General features: G+C 43.4%; 1 protein-coding gene across 7 annotated transcripts in view; it reads right to left on the bottom strand.

The window, feature by feature from the left end:
* Window positions 1–253: 253 nt before the first annotated feature.
* Window positions 254–22,719, bottom strand: part of Ldah (lipid droplet associated hydrolase) — a 75,706-nt gene continuing 53,240 nt past the window's right edge. For 6 of the 7 annotated variants that reach the window (XM_055625931.1, XM_055625939.1, XM_055625959.1 and 3 more), the window contains 3 exons: window positions 16,407–16,641; window positions 8,684–8,766; window positions 254–2,182 (listed from right to left, as the gene is read on the bottom strand). In XM_055625931.1, coding sequence (XP_055481906.1) covers window positions 1,991–2,182; window positions 8,684–8,766; window positions 16,407–16,641 — 510 coding nt within the window. In that variant the 3' untranslated portion in view covers window positions 254–1,990. The remainder of the gene's footprint in view (window positions 2,183–8,683; window positions 8,767–16,406; window positions 16,642–22,719) is intronic. The other variant, XM_055625984.1, reaches the window with a different exon arrangement.

Consider the following 22,719-nt stretch of genomic DNA (forward strand, 5'->3'; position numbering starts at 1 on the left):
CAAAGTGCTTATCTGGTACCCAGGGAGGCCAGAAGAGGGTGTCAGATCCTTTGAGACAGGAGTTACATACTGTTGTGAGTCAACATGTGGGTGCTAGGAATTGGGGTATGGGTCCTGAATGCAGATGTGGGGTGTGGGTACAGCAGCTAGTACTCTTTAACCACTGAGGCATCTTTCCAGCCCCTCTGTGGAATTCTCAGGGACTGCCTCTCTTTAATAGTTCAGCACACAGAGATCAGACCAGACACAGTAGTAACTGCAGGAAAGACATTTATTATAAAACATCATTTGGTGTTTTGATGAGGAATGGGAAAGAGGAAACAAGGCCTTTAAAGCAGTGCTTGGAAAACCAAGAGCAACATAAAGTAATTTATAAAAGAAAGCGAGTGCTATTCACTTGTTTTAGTAGCTCTGATTTACCAGCACTTGTTTCTATGCACTCATTTCCCACTACTGATCAAGCCTGCTCTATAAGCAAGGCACTGAGAGTGTGAGTCCTGGCTTCCCAGGTCAGCTTTCCAGAAGGCCTCCTTGTGCAGACGCCAGTAACGACTTGTGAGTAGTACCAACCCTTGCTGTGTCTTCTTGGACTAAGAGCACTCCTTGTCTTGGCTTCCCCCCTCTGAGAAGTTGGAGCTCAGAAGTTTCATGCAGAAGCCATGCTGAAGGATGGGAACTCATTCATCACTTACTGCTGAGCTGGCCACACATCAGAACCAAATCTTTCATCAGTGCCTTAGGCTTTTGAGAGGAATGGCCATCTCACTGCCTCTGAGGAGTGATACTGCCACGAGGGTTTTCTCCAGAAGAAAATGGAATGCTTCCAATTGTTCATCAACTGTCATTAAACACAGTGGGGTTTATTGGCCTCTGAGATCTTAGGATTGAAACAATTAAGGGAAAGCAGCAGAGCTGTTCCTTTCCTCCTCAGCCAGGAATATGTTTTTCTACTAGACTTCAATGCTTTCAGAGGTGAAGTAATACAAATTTAATAGCTTACTTCTGTTCATTTACAAAATAATTTCTTTCCAATCAACAAAGTTTAGGCAAGTGGGGAATGAATTTATGTTAATGTTTTACTCAACAATTTAAAACATCTTTCCAAAAACTATGCTCCCGGAGATTTTTAGAAGGGAAGAGTCATAAGGTAGCTAATGGCATCATGAATGGCTGCGGTGGCTCACTGTTTCCTGTCCATGGAGCTTCTCTGGAGGAATCACGTCGGGGAGCAACTCCATGCCCATATAAAGCTGATGTGGACAGTCCATTCCCTCTCTCCTTGCTCTACAGGAGCCTGCTGGGATCGGGCATTTCAGGGCTCAGGCTGCTGGCTACCCTGTGGCAAGACGGATCAGGATCCTTCAGTAGCTCTGGATGACTGTCAGGCAAACTTGAGTCTCTGGTTGCCTACAGGTGGATCACAGGCTGATGATCTCCACTGAGACCTGTACAGAGTCTGACCCGATTTTCCCCAGTACCTGAAGGGAACCCAAGTGCGCTGCCAGCACCCTCTATTCATTCCTCCCTGCAGCTGGAAGGGGAGGGTGTGCTTGTCCCAGTCTTACACATTTCACATCCCCCACTGTATCCTTCACATTCATGGGTAGGTTTTCATTTTCAGCAAGTGTTTCATAGTCTCATCCAGGAGAATCTAACTTATAAAGCAAGAACTCAATCAGAATCACCTATATTTAGGTTTGTTCCTTCGCTTGTCGGGATCTGGTTAGTCAAATTGCACTGTACAGTGCTGTTGGGCTTCTGGCAAAGACAGGGATCTTTGTGGAGATTACAGGGTTCCCTGAGTCAGGGAACACGTGGAATGGGTCATCACTTAGGTTCACTTTAGTCTTAGCACAGGGAGTTAGTGGTTGGTAAGACAAGAGGGTCTCTCTTTTCCTTTTCGAGCATTAAGAGTAAACATTACCCCAGGGCAGAGCACACCTACAGCATCCACGTGTTGGCTGCAGGTGCTTTTGTCCTGGGTCAGTATTTATATTTTGGGAAGTTCATTGTTTATCCAGTCTGCAACTATGCCAGCCATCTCCTGGTTAAAACCAAGAACAAAAGCATGTGCGATTCCTTTCTCACAGAGTTGAATATTGCCTTCTGGAAAATCTTTCTTTATGTCTTCATAGAACTTTACTGGACACCAGCCATCTGTCTTACCATAGTAAAACGTCAGCTGAAAGACAAGAAATAGCATTTTATCTTCCCAGTATCAACTGATGCCAACGGGCTGCAGTGCTTTGGGGGCAGCACTTGTGTCAGACTCCGCCCACTGGTTCTAGGGTGCCGTCTAGAGCTCTCAGAAACCACAGGATTCGTTACGGGCATGTGATGGGAAGAAACCCACTTGGAGACTGTGGGGCATACGCCTCAGAAAAGTAGCCTAGGTGCTTGAGTAGTCAAACAAAACTGAGAAAACACAGTCCAGCTCATCAGAATCCCCTGCACTTGAGTATTGAGCTCAGACCTGGTAAAAATTCGGCAACACTGTTTCTCCTCATCACAGATCCCAAGGAACAGTTCCCTTAGGCACCTTCTGTGGAACAGTGGCTGTGATCTAAACAGAACTGGACATTCCCCAGCCTCAGCCACACACTTAATATCAATAACACACCTCTCATTACAGAAGAAGCATGTGGGAAGCGAGTGCATATGTTGAAGAAAAGTCACCAAACTTTTAAAAATATACTCAGAGGCCTAGCCAGGCTGTGACTAATTTTATAGACGTAATAATGAATACTTACAGAAAGATGCCTGATATATGCTGGACACACTTTGTGAGGGCTGAATTATAAACTAGGAATTAAAACCACCATTTTAGCAGTCTATCTGAGAATATATATTAATTTTAAATGATTTTATTGATGGGGAAAGGCATCATACGATGAAGCCAGTGGTAGAGCCAGCATTTGAACTCGTGTTGTGACACGGCAGACTCTGCTCTCCAACACTCAACCAGGCTCCACCGGAGAATGTAAGAGCGCAGTAATGCAGCCCCCAGCCCCCTTCAATGAAGCTCTTGGGTCATTGTGATGGAGATAAAAACAAGCCTATCTGTTTCCAGGACGATCATGACATTCTGGACAGGCTTCAAGTTAAACAGGCAGAACTAACACAATCTGTTTCAGAGCAGGGCTTGGCGGAAAGGCAGCCCTGGTGTGCTGGTCCAGGGAGCACTTTCCTATGCTCCACCAAGCAGGACGTGTGCATGTCAGAAGGATTTGCATGGCCATTCTGCAAATGTCGGCACTGTATGAGGGCTGTTCCCACAGGCAGTGCGCACCTCTGGCTAAGGAAGGCTAAGCAGAGGATGGGGGCAGAGCTAGGGCAGAAAGCTCCTTTCTTGGAAGCACTTTGTCCCCTTTTAAATCACATGGTAGCCCTGGCTTGGGGCAGAGGCAGTACCACCTTGCCCTGCCACACCTGCCCATGACTCCTGTGGACGCAGAGTGATATTTAGATTCATCCTGGAAGCAGCACACAACAGCTGTTTCCATAAGCTTGGGCCAAAGATGGTCACGGCAGTTTAGAGTTTCCCTCCTAAGTGAGTTTTAAACAAAAACTTCAAGTTTGTAACCAAACATGAATTCACTTTTCTATGAAGGAGACATGTGTCTCCTTAGAGTTTAGAACAATGACAGAGAATGAGAATGCTGACCTTCTTGTGACTTCAGATACACCAGGAGCCTGAATGCATAGGAGACCCCAGAGGCTCCCACACAGATCTGGAGCAGCGAAAATGGACAGCTGACTTTCTTCCTGTGGCTTACTCTGTTCTAGACCTCACCTAACAGGCCCCCCCAGCCCTATTCCCAGTGTATTCACCGGCTCCTCTCTCTCTAACCTGTAACTTGAAATGGCCACGCATCACTCTTCAGATGGCTGCTTCCTTTAAATTGCCAACTTCTGTAGGTGGCTGCTATACACACTCAACAGCTTTGGCTACAGGCTTATCATGCCACAACCAAAATTGAGCCCAGACGCCTCTTTTAAAGCTTCCTAGCATTCATCACGGCATGTATTTGCTTGGATACTCCAAAAGTATCTCTTTTACAAGTGCCAGCCATCTCCCATACCCTCCCAATCCTCCCTTACCACCCAACCTAGAGCAAGGGCAGCGGTCTCAGATTCCTCAGCCCATCTGCTAATATTCCGCCTCCACCAAGTGCCTTTGAATTTTCCTCCCAAAGCTTTTCACCCCCAACCTCACTACATTCCTTCTTCTAAAAGCCTGTAAACAGACATACCACCTAAATGTAACTGTTTTCCGATATTCTTCCAGCCCTTTCCCTCAAATTATCCCTCCCACGGGGTAGTCTCATCACATTTTTAGGGAAACTAACACACATTGGGATATCTAAGTGGGCTGTTGGCAGCTGCTATGTGTTCTGATTGATCAGTGGCTATATCATGTGGTTGCCAAATATTAGGACTATCACTCTGGATTGATGGTTCTCAAGCCTCCTAATGCTATGACCCTTTAATACAATTCCTTATGTTATGGTGACCCCAACTATAAAATTATTTTCATTGCTACTTTGTAACTGTAATTCTGCTACTGTTATGAGTCATAATGTAAATATCTGTTTTCAGGTGGTCTTAGGCGACCCCTGTGAAAGGGCAATTGACCTCCAAATGAGTCATGACCGGGTTGAGAACCACGGCTCTAGATGCTGTCCCCTTGCTTATGACTGAATCAGTGCCCAAGCCAACAACCATGCTGTCCAGCCTCTCTTTCCCTAACATGGAGCTTTTAACTTGGAGTCTACAGTTGTACACAGATCCAGTGTTTGGGAGTGTGAACTTGTTATTTACCCCTAATATTTCTTTCAACTATAAATACAGGCAATAAGCCATGTATTATTAATACACATATATTCAAATCATAGTAAACTTACTGTAGATGACTAAAAGATAAATTACAGTCATTACCACAAACTTATAGTAGTAACTCTGACTGTTATGTATCTTTAATTTATTATTTCTAATTATATATGTGCATGTGTTTGTGTGTGTCTCTACAGACAGGTGTAGGTGCCCATAGAGCCTGAAGCAGCAGGCTTGGAATTACAGCGGTTGTGAGTTGTCTAGTGTGGGTTCATGGGCTGAACTTGGGCCCTCTTCACTGTTAAGCGCTGAGCCATCTCTCTGGCACCTCCAACTATTCAATGTGTTAGCACTGCATCACAAATTGATTTTTAAAACATTTTGCTAACTGTATTTGAACACATTTCTGCAGAAGCTTCCTGATGGCTCTGCCTCTCCACCCACCTATCACCAGAGACTGAACTGTGCTGGTGTGCCGATGAAAGTAACAGTTCCTCCCTTCGGGCTGGTGGTGAGAGGAAGGTTGTCCATCTACATACTGGTGTGATAAGAATGTGATAGAACGTTGAACGGGGAGCCACAAGAGCCATGGATGGGGGTGGGGGAGGACTGCAGCTGGAGAAACTTTCTGGAGGCGACACTGAGAGCCGAGTTAAAGGAGAAGTGGGATTTAGTCAGGTGAAGAGACAGTGTAACCTCTGATGTCACTGCCTGTGCTATGTTGCTATGGAAACAACCATGCCCCTGTATTTTCTTCTGGACAGGGAAGCAGTTATCTATTCTTGGAGACAGTAAATTGGCACAGCTGTCCAGTACTGGGCATAAAGTCTCTAGACCTTGCAAGGAAGACAGTTGGTCTGAACTTCCCAGAGTTAAATTGGTCACTTTCCCTAGAGAATATTAAAACCTTTCTTTGTGTGAACAATAGAAGTCAACGGCAGAAAATCTGAAGGTGACTTTAAAGCTGATACCTGGTGATCAGGGTGGAGGAAGGGTCTGGGAAGCTTTCAGCCTGATGTGGTAGCAAGACTATTTTTAGACTAGTTTTCAGGAGGCAAAAATATTCTTTTTGTAGCTGTTTTGAGTTGGACAACTGAGATGCAGTGAAAAGTTTTTGCATTAATGCTGCTTTAAAACTTTACACTTGACAGTGTGAACGGGCACGGAGGTTCTGAGTCCCTCTGCTTAGGTGGAAATAGGGAGAGGGCATCCCCAACACAGCATCTAAGGTGGAGGCATTTGCAGTCTCAGGAATGGGGCTTCCAGCTTTGACTAAAGGATCCTGTCTGCCCTCCAAGAACTATGTGCTCTGCTAAGTTCCTTTACTTCCCTAAGCTGATGGGGACACATTATGTTGAGTCACCTTTATCAAAATTCAATCACGGCCTGTTTCCTCCCTTTTTCATTACTTAACATGAAGTGGCCATACACTTCCTGTCTTTCTGTACCTCGAGTCACTTAGGAATGCCGAGGAACATCGACAATCCTATTTGAGTAGAGAGTTGCGGTTTAGCGGTGGAAGGCATTTCAGTGAGCTGACTGCAAGGGAATTTCTGTACAGCAGGAAGGGAGCTGCAACCAACATGAACAGCACTGTACCTGCCTTAAGTCCTACCAGCGCCTTTACTATTATCGTCTTAGAAAAACTTATTCCCTGGAGTTGGGACAGCTTATTCCTGAGCCTGTATTAATACTATAACTGTGAAATGTTGACTATCTATCAGCATATTCCCAGGTGTCTCCCAAGAAAGACTCAGGAAACTTCCAGCCCGGCCAGAGTTGCCATGAGCAGACCTCTATCTGGGAATGATTACACGTGCATATGGGTTTAACTTAGCACAGGAATAAGTTAGCACCTTTCTTTGACCTCTTTCTGAGCACAACATACAAACAGGATCCAGAATGAGTAGTATTTTACAGCAGCTGGCTTCCCCAGGTGGTAGGATCGGCTCTAACATGACAGGCCCAGTCATTCCCCAAGTGTGAATTTTGGAAGCGAGCATCTGCCAATCTTACTATGAAGCAGCAGTTGAAGTGTTTTTTACAAACTTCCAACCTGGAGAACTAAAATGCATTCTGGAAAGACTTGCTTATAATGTAGCTACAAAATACAATGCCATTCTCTGGTAATTTCATACTCTCAATGTTGGAAGTAGGAAAGCCCTGGAGAACAGGTCCTTCTTGCCCAACCTTCTCCACTCAGCAGGAACAGCTTCTTCTTGATTCAAAACTTCTATCTCTAGACAACTGTTGCTTAAGGAACAAAATGACCACTATGGACACAAACCAAACAGATACTGGCATCTTCCAAGGCCCTGTCGGAGTAAATATTTTTAATATTGTGAAACCTTTTTTTAGCAATACATATAATGCTTGCTTTCAGAAAACTGTATTGGGACATTACAGAATTATAAATTACGCCTGTGGACAAGCTTCAGTCTAATGTCTCACAGTTGAAGAAGAGCCCCTAAGTGCAGTGGGACCTAGGCTTTGACTTGCAGGACCTATCAGAGTAAGTAGGGATCATTCTACTGTACTCAGCAGATGCCAGTGTTCCATGCCAATTGTCAAATTCTAGCTCAGTGCTGTCTTAAAAAGCACAAGGCAAGGCGCATGTATACTTTAAGACATTTCTAGTAACTGTTAAAAAGAATATGAAGGAATGAGTAAAATTGCTTTAGATGTATTTTAAACATGGCTACAACAATATCTCTAAAATATTCCAACATATATTCAATATATTAATGAAATATTTTCCTTTTAGGATACTGTTTTCCTGCCTGTACTGAGGTTGAACTCAGGACTTGTACAAAATGAGGCAAGTACTCTACCGCTGATCCACATCCTGAGCACCAGGTACTAATGTTTTGAAAGTTAATGTGCATTTATACTCACGAAAAAAATTTCAATTCAGACTAAGCACACAATAACACTTTTGTGTGGGATGGGATTTTAACCGTGCAGTTCTGGGCTGTGGGCGAAGTTCAGCATCAGGTCATGTACCCTTAGCACATGCAAGGCTCTGGCTTTGATGGAACTGAAGCCAGAGAACAAAAAAGGTGCAGACTGGAGCTGGAGAGATGGCTCAGCAGTTAAGAGCACTGGCTGGTCTTTCAGAGGGCCTGGGTTCAATTCCCAGCACCCACACAGCAGCTCACAGTTGTCTGTAAGTCCAGTTCTAGGGGAACTCGCAACCCTCACACAGACATACATGCAGGCAAAACACCAATGCACATAAAAATAAGCAAATATTTAAAAACAAACAAACAAACAAACAAACAAACAAACAAACAGTGCAGATCTATCCCTTCAGGATGACATGGACAGATGATGTCCCAGAAGTACCACAGCTATTCATATACTAGGATGTTTGGGCATATTCCAAACCACATTGGCTTTACAGCTTCAAAGACTGGTATTTCCAAATGTATCTGTGAGTGAGCCTACTTTTTGCAGATACAGCTGATATCTCAGAAAGCTGCTTCTTATGTGAGAGCAAGACAGCCTTATGTGTAGGATGAGAAAGACAAACACACTGCTCATCAGGATAGATGCAATGTTAGTTCTTTCCTACAGTTTTAATTATTATATTTTAATATATCTCATTAATTTACAGATGCTATAGAGGCTTCTTAGCATAATACATTGTTAAAATATGAAAGTACTGATATAAAAAAATAAATTCAACTAAACAAATGCAGATATATATATATATATATCTGTAACAGAAGAACTTTGGCGGAATCTACAAATGCTCAGTGTCTTCAATTCTTAGCGAATTCTAGCCATGTGTCCTCACTAAGTATTTCTACCTATCAACTGACAAACCTGAGGCCCCCAAAGTGGTTACCTTACGTAAATGTTCCTTTATGATCTCATCATCTCTCTTCACCACTTGGACCATTTCTTGGCTCCCGAGATAGACAGCATTAGCTTCATTAAAAAACAAAGATCAAACAAACAAATAATTAAACACTTAGAATATACAGAAGAAATACAAATGTCAAATTAATCTTAGCAAATTCACATGCTTCGTTTTTCTAGAGGCCAAGTGCCACCTAACATTAGATGCTGGTGGGAATAAAAGAGGCATATGAGCTGACTGGCAGGCTCGCAAAGGCAAGGCACCATGTCTCTAGGGTTTGGCCAACCCCAGGAGGGCAGTCTACCCTGGCAGGCAAGGCACCAAGAAGCCAAGGCATCACAGAGAATAAGACTGTGACCAACACCCTTTGGCCCAGCAAGAAGAGCTCCGCCTGTAGTATCCCTCCCTGCACAGCAGCCTGAAAACATCAAACAATAAAAGGAGAAAACTGTAAATCCACTTTGTTGCTTTCTCTTTTCTCAGAATCTATGCTTTTCACTGTCCAACATGCAGTGTTATTTGTTTTTTCAGTTGTTTTAGGCAAAAGGGCAAATGAGGTCTTTATTCATCTCAGAAAGAGAGGATCTATGTGAACTTATTTTCACTTGAGATGAAAATCCATTTGTGATTTTCCCAATCGAGATTTTTTTTTTTTTTTGGATACAAGCAATTTAAATACTTTGGCTGCTACTTTTACAATTCAGAAGTCTTCATTAAGAGATTATACGTCTCTGGAAACATCTAGAAACATGACACACTTGAGATTTAATGAGGAAGACTTTTTTGGCTCTGTTTTATACATTGAATTCAGAAATAGTTTTTAGTAACACTGGCTAAAGTTTAGATATTTCTTGGCTACAAGATTTTATTAACAAAGTACCACTACAAGGCACCAATTCACACATTTAGTGCTACAAAGCAACAGAACTCAAGTCACACATGTGGGACCTCAGGAGGCCCCTTTATGGCTGCTGTGCATTGGTTGGGACATCTCAGAGTCCACAAGAGCTTAACCAGCCATCACACCTTTCCAGGTGGACTTTCTGTGGCACCGGGAGGCTGGAGTGTCATGAAGGTAGAGGGTATCAATCAAGGGTTCTATTTCTGGTTATCAGTACTTTGTGGGTCAGGAACAGACTCTTCTGTGAACACATCTTTCTCATGCAAGCTAACCCATTAGGATCAAGCCCCATGTATTTACTCTCTGGAAAATTTCGACAGAACAATCAAGCACCATCCCCTTCTTCCATTTGAAATCACCCTAGGGCTAGGTACCAGACACCAAGAGACCACACAGAGACTTTAGAAATGGTAACAGCCATCTCCCCACACAAGTGCCCAGCCTGTCGCATCTCATCCTTCCACAACACAGGCTGCGGGTCATCTGTCCCTTCTGCTTCATAGGGTGCTTCCTTGTGTGGTTCTGTGTGAGGTGGCATGCCCCCTGCTCCAGGGAGCTATAAGCAAAAACCTCTTCTTTCAAAGGCATTTTTTACATGTCTACTATCATCTGCTCATATCTAACTGAAACAAATTAGCTGTATTCTGCATCAAGGTGACAGCTGCATCTGGGTAGGCAAATGCATAGGCTTTAGAGGAGCAGGAGAGTGAAGAAGAGAGAGCTACGGTAACTGAAAGCTCTGGAGATGTACAAAGGGTTGTCCTTGAGCTTTAACTGAGTGCTGAGCAGCACAGCCTGTGACAAACAGCCAGAATCTAGGAAAGCAGCCCTCTGAAAGGACTGCAGGGACAGTCCCTGAACTCAATCCCTTGACTGTTTCTGCCAGCCCAGGGGACAGCCTCTTAAGGAACAGCATAGTACCTAGAGGACTACGGAACCCCATGTCAAGAGGTCAGAATCTGAACTGTAGCTACACTCAGCAATGGCCACATGACAGGAGAGTAGGGACCTGGACAGCTGCCCATCATGGTCTTCTGACTAAGAGAGAAGCTGCCTATTCTGGGAGAACACCTACGGAACGGAGAAAGATACGGACCCCACAGCGAAAGTACTGGCAGCTGGAGATATTTTAAAACTTCTAGAAATCAACAAGAAAGAGGCAGGTGACCAAACATAAAAATGGGTACAGACTTGAATAGAAGAAAACTGAATAACTGAGAAACTCACATTTCTGAAAATAAAATTTTCACTTGGAAATATACTCTAACCTATTTTTATTCTTTTTTTTTCCTGTCATTTTCTACTTAAGTATACTTTTTTCTTTTCTTTTAAACAAGACCCCCTGTTTCTTTTCTAGTAACCACTCTGAGGAAGCCATCTTTGTCATTCTTCAGCAATGTCCCCCAACACAATACAGTGGTCAGAAATAATAATACCAAAGAGAAGTGTAATTTCCTAAGTGGAAAACACACTGCTCTTGGCAATGACTGTCAACAGCATTCCTGGGAACCCAGCAGATTTCAGAGTTTCAAGTGCTGTTGAGAAGGAAATGTTTAGTACAAGGAGAATCGAAATGAAAACATGAAGGGAAGGACAACCTGGGAAAATGTCTGTTTACTTAGGTTTCATTAAAAGCCTAGATTCACGTGCAAAGACTCACAAGGAACCCAGTGTTCTATGCTCTCTGCTACCACCACCTTCTGAAATGTTTAACCTCCAAGAGTCACAATGGGATGTACAAGAGAGAGGCTAAAGGGCTCAGGGCAGCTGAGAGAGGGCTGATGGCCGAGGGCCACTAGCACATTTACCTCTCAGCTCAGTGTCTCAGGGTTTTCCAAGTGCTCACGGTCTGCAACAAAGGATGCCTCCCATAGAACTCCTGGCCTGTTCTGACGCATCCACAAGGCTGGTCTGGAACCACCGTATCATTCTCAAGGCCAATCTCAGTCATTGTCTCTTCTGTAACTGACCTTAGTCTGATTTCCTCGAAGTATCACTTACTTCCTGTTTCTGTCCTCCTGATAGCAGGCACTGTGACATGAAAATTGCCGGCAGCTGTCTCTCCTACTCTGCCATTAACCTAGGGGCTGAGACGGTGCTTCATCCATTATTCTACCCATTACTCTACTTGCTTACAGCAAGTATATAAGAAGAAAAAAGGACTAAGTGACATAAACAGGAAGGGCTAAGGGAGATGGTTGCATGGCTAGGTACTTTTGGAGGGGTGAGGAGGAAAAGCCTGCTGTTTTATTTAAAGTGGTCCAGATATGACATCACAGTGGAGGCCAAAGATGAAGGCTGAAGCACACTGACAAGTTAAGCAGGTAAGAAGTGAGATGGACACTCACAGATAGGAGGACAAGTTCAAGTGTTTCTGTTGGTATGAGCCATAAACTTCTCAGGAGGGTACAAGAGAAGTAAAGACCACAATTAATGAAAAAAAAAAAAAAAGGAGAAAGGTTCTAAACAGATGCACAGAGAACCCTTTGAGAGAGAATGTGGGATGGATGTAAGCTGGGCTGCTCCCTGGAGGCATGGGGCCTGGTGCTGCTACTAGGATCTATGTCCTGGAATTGTTTGGTTTTGTGATTAGTCTGGAGGATAAAGGTAGTTGCTACTGAAGCAAAAGCAATTACTGGAGATAGACAGTTTAAGGGGTAGGTGAACTGTGGAATGTGATCATTCCAGGCCAGTGTGGTGGCACACAACTGCAATTCTAGCACTGAGGAGGCTGTGGTAGGAAGACTGAGAGTTTGAGGCTAGCCTAGAGTACTTGCCAGTTCCTGTTGTCCAAAACAAAAAGCAAACAAAAGCCACTGCCAGTCATCACCATCTCCACCAACGTGACTGTTTGTCAGCCTCTTCCAATTGGTATACTACTTCCACTTATGCCGAGCATCTTTGTAGGGCTAATAGATCCTGTATGTTCAAAATTAGCCATGTTTACAAGGGAGAATTCCTCTAGTGCTTATCACAAGACTTGGTTGGGCAGAAAAGAGTTCTTAAGTTCACCTTTTGTTTAGGAGGAGGGTAACTGGGGAGTTATTAGCACTAATAGAAATCAAAAAAATAAAAAGTTACATTTTAAGCTCTTCAAAATACAGACTATGACAATCATGGGAACAGAGGGGTGCTGCTATGGACAGGTGAGTCTACATAAATTTTCAAGAGGGCCAGAGACAATTAAGAGAAAAACAGATGCCCAAGGCTGAGGTTATCACACTGTGGTGAATCAGCTGTGGTCTTGGAGTGGCGTTAACTGGCTTAGTGAGGTGTTAGGAAGGTAGTTGGCTCTATGAATGATGACAAGCCTCAGAATCAGTTTAGGATGGCGATGAGGCAGGATCGGAGTAATCATCTGAAGACCACTAGGAGTGCCCCTCCCCTATTGCCCTTTAATTCTTCTACTGGAACTCTGCAAGGCAAAATTTAGTGACTTCTCCAAATTCTTTACACGGCGGGACGCAGCTTCTAATCTGCAGGAAGAGGACTGTGGGAAGCACTTTTCTTTTTAGTCAGGGGTCAATCTTTCACTTTTTTCTATTCTTTCCCCTTCTTTCTGTCAGTGCCAGAGGGGAGGCTGTAGGAGCCATTCTGTGGCCAAGGGATTCTGAACATGAAGAACAGCCTGCTAAGGACAATGGAGTGAGAATGCTGGAAGCATCTTGCTTTCTTTCTTGGTGCATGAGAAAAACAGATTCATATCTGCCGTGGCCGCCGGAACTGAACTTTCTGTTAACTATAGTCCATCTCAGTTCCAACAGATAAAAGATCAAGCTGGGACATCTGGATTTTCTGGGTACTTTTGGTCAGAGCAGAGAGGATGCGGTGCTTAACTCTAGCAGGGGAGGAGGGAAGCATCGTTACACATGTAAATGCAACAGGGGTTTTCCCCGAATGGAGGAGGCACAAAGTGTCAAGGACTACACAGAGAATTTCCAAGGATGGCGCTGTGATTATTCCTAAGAGTGGCAGGGTTTGCAGGCTGTAGCCAGGCTGCACAGCAGTGAAGTAGGGCAGAAGGTAGACTAGGGGACTGGAGGCTCCTGGAGACAAGAGCTTCAGTTTGAACAGAAGCCCAACATAGAAAGAACTTGTGCTCCAAGACTGCATAAACCAGGGCCCCGAGAAAACACTAGACAGAATTAGGCATACACAGAAACCCAGAAGAAGACACTTAAAAGGGGGAACTTATTTAGCCTTTCTTGTTTGCACTGTTTTTCATCTTTGCCAGCCAGTGTTGCAAAATGTGGTATATAACAACATAGAAACTAGGTCTAGAAAAGAAATTCTCCCATTCTAAAATTTCCCCATAATTTAGAAAAATGGTTCTTGCTGGCAATTCATTATGTTTCTTTATGAGCCAGGGCTCCAGTTATTATGAGAAGACACACTGCCTGCAGCACTGAGAGGGCTGCCTGGCTGGTCATTATGGCCATCCATGGAGTGGGCAAACACACAATCGTATCTAAGTAACAGGATGTTTACCACAGTGAAAAACACAGACAGCACTCCACAGTATATGACTGTTAAAACTATCACACTTTAGACTGGAAGATAATTTAAAAACATAAGAAGAGCAATATAATCTTCCTTGGTCCTAAATCTGGCACAACTCTTTCTTTCTGCTTTTTTCTTCTTGGATATTAGGTTGAGTTTCCTCCGATCTCTAGGTCCTCAGGTGAATTTTATGAATACACGAAACATGCTCACCTGAGTGAGAGCAGAGCACATACATGGTTGTCTGGGTTCTTCATGGTAAAAAATGAAAACATTCTGAGAAAAAAAAAAAAACTTGTGACCTGTGGTGAAGCCTGCTCTCATTACCTCATTATACACTTCTAAAAGTTATTTCCATATTGATCAGGGAAGGGGTAAGACTGTGAAAATTTCTTTCACAAGAATTATCTGACAAAGCACTATAACCTGGCAGGAGTTCCTCAGGTAGTGGGCTCTGTTTCTCTTGTTAGGTAACGGAGAGGAGTTAAAACATCAGTTCAGCCTAGCAAAAAGGCCGTCAAACATTTTAAACACTTAACTGTTTGACCTGTGATACTGTTGAGTAAAAATATATTTTCTTTTAGCTTTGATCAGAAAATCTAATTTAGCTGTCTGAGTGGGAGCCTATTTCTCACGAGATAGGACCACATCTACTCCAGGGAAAATATGCAGTAGCAAACAGTCTGGAGTTGAAATTAAGGGGCAGGGGGAATCCATGTATAGTCTTTAAAAATAACATTTCAGACAATCTAGTTACAATCTAATTACTCTGATGAATGCAGGGGTAATGTTTATACTATATGCTAACTGAGTTAGGGTCACTCTGTAGATGGGAACTGACATTTCTCTCCCTCCCATTGGAGAAAAACTCTAAATGCCACCGAATGCTAGAGAGAGGGTGGGAGAGGTGGAAATGGAGTAGAGGGCTTGGTATGCCATCTTTGCCAAAGAGTAGCAGCTCTTGAAATTCTTGCAAATTTTGGTTTTTGAAGTTTTCAGAGCAGTTAACAACAAAAACATGTGTACAGACTAAAGGACACTGAAGGACACCCCTATCTAGACAGGGCAGGGTTTGTAATCTACTACTTGGACTAGCAAACTTCCTCCACTTGTTTCTGTGAGATTTCCCCTGGAGCACAGACATTACATAATTTGAAAAAACTGCAAGGCAGTCTAGAAGTCAAACCAGAAAGTTAAAGTTCATCCTATGAAGGATAATCAGACCGAGAAGCAGGTCTGCAGTGGGCTATGGAGCTGGCCCGAAAGCAGCACTGGGAATGGCTTCTGAACTGCTCTTCTGCTAACTCTTCCTGCCATGTATCCTGACAATCGCACCACGAGAATGCTGCTGTCAATACTGGTTACCTTTATCTACAAGGCATAAGATGGGTCAGGGGCCAAAGACCACCTTCAGTCTGAGGCTATCTCTTATGAGCATTGCCCTTTCAGGAAGTTGCCAAAGGGATGACTAGACAGAGGTAGTTTATATATGTGATGACTGCTGCCAAGAGGAGAGGCACTGGGTACTGGTGAGCTGGAGAAAGGGCATGTTCCAGTTAGGACGTTTGAGACACATGGCTAATGATCCCCTCAGGGTTACTAGGCTGAACTAAATATCCAAGCAGACGTGAGCCGAGGAGTCGAAGAGGATGAGAAGTAGTTCTTGCTTCCTTTCTCTGTAAACAAAGTTACACAGAATGGGAAAGAACTGTGGCCAACTCAAGTATTGATGACTTGGATATTGGGAATCCGGAGCCAGAGCCAAGGGATCAGAAGACCAGATGAAACAGGCATGACAGCAGCAAGAGGGCCGTGTGCACAGATATATTTGTTTGTGAGTTGGTTCCCTGAAGAGATGAGGAATGTTCATTCTAGATCTTAGGCTCCATTTTGAAGATGGTGCATCTACTATGCTTGTGGGAGAAAGTCGCAACAACGCGCTGGAAGGCGCTGGCTGCCCGTGTGAAGGAGAGGCGTGTGTACCCTGGTTAAACTGTCTTGCTTCCTTTGAATGTACCACAGGTGGCTGGAAGATGTGGCCAGAGGCCAATCACTCCAACTCCACACATGCTGGGCATATCCCGCCATGCTTAACCAGTAGCAGAAGAGAACATTAAAGCTCCTTAAGGTTTTTCTACCCATTTTTAAAACAAGCCCCCTTCACTGAACGGCAAGTTCTATTCTTAGATTAAGGTTTGGGGTAGAAAAAGTTGAACAGCTAACTTCCTGACATTTTTGCACGGTCCAAGACTATTCTGTAAACGTTTCTTTATATCACAAGCACACACCTTTACAAAATGTGCTTACCGATGCAGAACGGCTGAAAAAGGTCCTTCAAAGGAATGTCACCCTTAAAGCGTACTCTTTCAAGGGCTTTCTGGGTTAAGAAGGATCTTATTATCTCAGGACACGGCTTAAATAGTAAGTAACTGGTAGCATAGAGCATGTACCGAAACCAGCACAAAAGCGGAGTGGCGATCCTGCCGCGGGGCGACTCGGACATGCGCTCGATAGTCGGAAACAGCAGAAAGCTGTGGATGATCTACAAGAAAGAAACACTGGGATAAGAGGCTGTCTTCAGGCGTAGCTGCATGTCTGCTCTTCTTCCTGTGCTTTGCTGACAGTTACCAGGCTTCCAACACAACCACAGATCAAACTAAAGCCGACTTATATTCTTACCCCATGACGCTCATTCCTGGAGGCACTGGGGCTAAGTGCTGGAAGGGGGAGAGGTATTCTTTGACGCCTCCTAAATCACGATAGCAATTCACTGTTCCCTCGAAGGATTAGTGGAAGTCGGAACCAATACTGCATTGGGGTAGTTACACTGGCTTGACTTTGGACGGGGCCCAGAGAACAGGGCCACACGAAAGCCTCCATTGCTACCCACAATTCTCTTATTGGTTAGACTTGGAGCTAGTTCCCATTTGAAAAGCCCTCTGTTCCTACCGTTAACAGCCAAATTAATCTTAAGCACAACCAGTATATTCGCAACAATGGATCAGACCAGGTATGTTGGAAAGCAGTATCTCTTAAGTTCATCGCAAAATGTTGAAGGACAAAAGCATTCAACCAGCTCAATGAGAGAAACAGAAAATATACCCACATGCTTCTGCGGATGAAAATGAGCTTCCTGCAACACGATTTTAAATCACACAGTATTTACCACATGGTTGTTACTGAAATACGCAAAAATGATCTCGATAGTTCAGAAACGTTAAAATAGTTAACACAGATTCTATTAACAGTAACATATATCGGGGCACCTCAATAATCCTGAAAGATCAGAGAACAGGGAAATGAAAACAGAGGTAATAGACTTACATTTTAATCTTTCTTTCACGTGTATGGGTGCTGTGCTTGCATGTATGTCTGTGCACTATGTGTACGCAGGAGCACGAGCAGGGTGTTGGATCCCCCTGGGACTGGAATTACAGACGGTTGGGAGCCATTATGTGGGTGCTGAGATCAAACTCAGGTCCTCTTAAAGAGAAAACAGTGCTCTTAACTACTGAGCCATGTCTCCAGCCCCACTTAATTTTTAATAGATTTGAAAATGTATTTAATGTCTGTGTGTATGTGTGTATGCACACGTGTGCCACGGTGCACATCTGGAAGAGACAATTTGTAGGAATATAAGACTATTCCACTATGAACATAGGATGTCAGGTTGGTACCAATACTGGCTTTATTTTTAAACATTTGAAGTTGAAAAATGACACACATATAGTGAAACATATCAAATATAAATGTGCAACACAGCAAGTCACTAGAGAGCAAACAGTGGGGCAGGGAAGCTACAAAACACATAGCCTGCCTATGAGCCTCCAATCACCAGGCCTCCCTTCACGTCAGTATCTGCCAATACCCTCACACGGGCAGTTCCTTTCTGCCTCGAACCAGTGCTCACCATCTCGTCACAACTCAGCTCCTGTTTGTTAGCGAGTTTTATGTGGCACAGCTCACTTCGTACTTTCACTTCTTTGATTCAACCTCATGTTTATAAACTTTATCTATGCCGACCTTATCTTTGCTAATTTTCCACTGTATGAATATACAGACATTATTTTTTTTTTTAGATAGATATTTGAGTTGTCTTCAATCTTTACTCAGATCTTAGTTCCTGCTCCAGCGCTTTCTGTCTGATGAGCCTAACACAGTTCTTGCAAAGGGCAGGAACTTTCCTCAGCTCTTTTGTCTGGATGGTCTTTATTTTTCGGTAAGCTCTGAAGGATAATCTCACAGGGAAGAGAATTCCAGGTTGGTGTTTTTTTTTTTTTGTTTGTTTTGTTTTTCTTTTTTTCCCTCCTCCACACTAAATATTCACATCTTCTCTCTGCCTGTTTGTGTGGTTTCTGACAAGTTGGAAGTGACTCCTGCCTTCGCTTCTCTGTGAACATGGCCTGTATTTTTTCTCCTTGTCTTTCAGAAATTTCATTAGTTTGATTTTCTTTAATTTGGAAACCCATGCCTGCTTTAGAGAGGTGTTAATCCTGGGTGGTGTCTTTTGAGGCCCCTGGGTTTCTTGTGTGGTGTCTGGCATGAGTTTAGTCATTATCTTTCAGAGTACTTTCTGTTTCTTTCTCTCCCTTTAGTACCACCGTTATGTAAGTCACATCTTTTGTAGTCCCAGAGCCTTTAGACATTGTTTTTTTCCTGATTCTCTTTGCTTTTTCACTGTAGAGGTTTCTACTCAGATGTCTTCAGGCCCAGAAATGCTTTATAGCCATGTTCAAATTATTCACATGCCTAACAAAGGCCATCTTCACTTCTGTTACAGTAGTTTGGATGGATAGCACCCCCGTACCTTGTAGGAGTTCTAGTATCCGCTTATATTGGGCACTTGTCTTTTTAGAACCTTTAGCAAGTTCATCATAGCTGCTCCAAAGTTCTGGCCTACTAATCTTTACATCCCTGCATACATGGGTCTCTTGCTTACTCCATTTCTCAAGTGTGCCTTTTGCTGTGAGCATGTCTCGTCGTTTCTTTTCTTGCTAGCTGGACATGATGTAACAGGGAAAAGTAGCTGCTGTAAGTATGGTCTTAGTAACACATTACTCTTGTATATTTCTGAGTTTTGTTTTTTTGTTTTTGTCTCTGCTTTCTGCCAGAGGTACGAGGAGATAATAATTCTACAATATCTACTGTGAGAACCCGATTGAGCTCTTGGGAGACAAATCTCAAAATATAGTTCCCACATGTCTGGGACCTCCGGGAATTTTTAAACTTCAGAGTTTTCTCCTCTGAGCCTTCAGTAACTAGTCAACCACCATGCAGCTTTTCCTACGTAGGCATTGACACCCACCAGGGTTTCAATTGTGACTATATGCTCTGGCAGGCTGTCCCATCTTGTGCGCCCCATCTTTCACTCTCATCTTTGGTGGCCATCAAACCTGCTTGACTTTTACACAGGATCTGGGCATCCAACTTGATCCTCATGTTTGCATGGAAAGCACTCTGCTTGCTGAGTCATCTCCTCATCCCTCTCTTGCTTTTGAAACAGCTATTGTGTAAGTTTCTTTTTCTGAGGAAACAGGAATAAACATCCACTCACCCCATATAGGGCATCAGCGCAGCGACAGAAACAAAGAAATGATTCACCCAATGAGTTTACCTGGAGCTACTTTTGAGATAATCAGCAACTTATGGGTGGCTATACTGCTAAGAAAAACTTTTTTTTTTTTTTTTCTCCAGCAATTGTCTATAAATTCCTGGGGGAGGATGGGGTTTTGTGAGCTGCTCCCCTGCCCTATGGGAAAAAGAATTGATGATTTCAATTATGTACAGTCTCCTCTCAGTAACTACAGCTGCATATTGTTCATCAGGGCAATGGCCACAGCATGTCTACAGGACACTCTGCCCCAACAATAATTATCCTAACACATCCTCAGTGATGCAACTTTGTGGCTTTGACCTGTATGTCCCTGGTGATCAGTAATGTGGAGCATGTTTTCAGATATGTTTTGGCCAATAGTATTTCTTTATTGAAGACGTATCTACTCAAGTTTTTTTTTTTTTTTTTTAACATTTCTAAATTGGGTTTGGTTTTTCTCTTAAAAAAAATTATATTTTAGCCAGGCATGGTAGTACATACCTGAAATCCCAGCACTCAGGGAGGCAGAGACAGGGGATCTCTGTGAGTTTGAGGACAGCATGGTCTACAAAGCGTGTCCAGGATAGCCAAGGATACACAGAAAAACCTTGTCTTGAAAAAGAAAACAAAAAATTATATTTTAACACTTAGTTTTAAAAAGATTGAGCATGTATGGGAGGGCCTGCATACACAAAATGCACACATGTGGATTACAACACTTGTGTGGGAATTGGCTCTCCCTCCACCATGCGGGCCTCAGGGACCAACTCAGGTGGTCAGGCCTCCTGTCGCATGCCTTTACCCAATAAGCCATCTAGTCCATCTGGCCTTTCCATTTCAAATTATTGTTCTTGTTTTTGTTTTTTTTTTTTAATTAATTACACTTTATTCACTTTGAACCCCCCCCCCCCCCATGAGCCCCCCCCTTCTCCCCTCCAGGTCCCACCCTCCCTCTCCCTTCTTCACGCATGCCCCTCCCCAAGTCCACTGATAGGGGAGGTCCTCCTGTCCTTCCTTCTGATCTTAGTCTATCAGATCACATCAGGAGTGGCTGCATTGTCATCTTCTTTAGCCTGGCAAGGCTGCTCCCCACTCAGGGGGAGGTGATCAAAGAGCAGGCCAATCAGATTATGTCAGAGGCCGTCCCTCTTCCTATTACTATGTAACCCACTTGGACACTAAACTGCCATGGGCTACCTCTGTGCAGGGGTTCTAGGTTATCTCCATGCCTGGTACTTGATTGGAGTATGAGTCTCTGGGAAGACCCCTGTGTTCAAATTTTCTGGTTCTGTTGCTCTCCTTGTGGGGTTCCTGTCCTCTCCAGATCTTACTATTTCCCACTTCTTACATAAGATTCCATCCACTCTGTCCAACAGTTGGCCATAAGTCTCAGTGTCTGCTTTGGTAGTCTGCAGGGCAGAGCCTTTCAGAGGCCCTCTGTGGCAGGTTCCTAAAGAATTTTTTCTCTAACTCTGCGTCAAGAATTTGCTTTTATTTTTATTTATTTTTTATTCAAAATGTTTTTTTTTTTTTCATAATAAATTAGATATGCTGGCTCTTATCTTCTCTACAGTGTAGGCCCAAGCCTTTGGCTGTATTACATCAGTTGTGAGTCTGGTCTCTGATTTCAGAAATTAACTAATGTTTGACCATTTCCTTCATGTAGTTCTACATCTCTTTCTGAGTGAAAGCAATGCACTTTTCCTGTGGGTTCTGAGAGGTGAGTTCCGGTCTCTTTTTCATCTGCTGTGAGCAATTCCTTTTTCATGGTAACCTGTTTGATGACATTGTCCAGATGTTAAATTTGGTCAGGTGTCCTTGGAAATTCTCCCTTTGTATCTGCTGCTAATATGGAACAGGGATTTGAGAGTGAAAACTGAGGAGGGTTTTTTTTTTTTTTGTTTTTTGTTTTTTCTAGTCATATCTTGTTTTTCCTTGGTCCTATCTCTCAATTAAGTATTCAGCTATTTCCTGTAGACATTTTCTTCCACGACAATAGCTGAGATTTTTTTTTTTTCCATTTTGGTCACAATAATTTGGGCTTCTCTGGCTTTCCCCCTCTATCCAGTAAGACTGGATTGTTCCTGGAGCACCTGTGTGGCCTTGATGACGAGTGAAAATACTTTGGGGCGAGAGGAGCAACAGCTTTTTCAGACAGCTTAAAAATGCAGCTCTGGTGGCAATGCAGCAAACGATTCCAGCATCCTTAAACAGCATGCAAGGTTTCAGCTACACTATAGAGCGAGGAGCTCACACAGAAAGTATATTTTGTACATTTCTAATGCTAACAGTATAATGTAGGTAGGGATTTGGTATGTTACTTCAACACCAAGCAGCATGCTTTAGGAGTCTGAGGGGTAAAAATAGTGAAAAAAATCTTTCAGGAAATATTAACCCATGACTTTCTTTCTACCTCCCAACTCAAAGAGTTCTATCTTTTAGGTAATTCTAGTGTCAGGAGCCCTTTCATTCCTAAAAGCTGTAGAGATGCTGCACTGGGTTTAACAAGGCTTGACAGACTTCAGATGGGTAGGCTGGTGCAAATTAGTCTCTGACAGTGAGATGGGAAGGGCTTCTGTGTGGAGGCTCCCCAGGTGGAGGCTGTCCTCCCCATCTTGCAAGCAGAGCTCCCCTCCAGGCTAAGGAGCAGGCTGCTGGAAAGCAGCTGAGGGAACAGCACAGAGATATAGAAACTGAGGTCTCAGTGTAGCTAGGTCCTGGGGGTGACAATCTGGAAGCTAGGAATCAGGAAGCTAGGCTGGCCACAGTTATGGCCACACTGGTTCTTCCTGTTCTTTGGTATTATGTTGGGTAAACTTTTGTATGCTGGCAAGTAAGCCTGGTCTGTCGCTTTTTTTTTTTTTTCCTCATTTGCATCTAGGTTTGTATATAAAGACTTCGCTAAGGTGCAAAGCATGGGCCCTTTTCCACTACCTAGCAAGTTTTAGAAAAATAACACAATTATTTATGCTCTGAAGGCTTAGTAGATCTCATCAGTGAGGGTGTCTGAGTCTGGGTTTTCATTTT

Source organism: Psammomys obesus, unplaced genomic scaffold (assembly GCF_907164565.1).
Source record: "Psammomys obesus unplaced genomic scaffold, mPsaObe1.curated_primary_1811, whole genome shotgun sequence".
Classification (NCBI taxonomy): domain Eukaryota; kingdom Metazoa; phylum Chordata; class Mammalia; order Rodentia; family Muridae; genus Psammomys; species Psammomys obesus.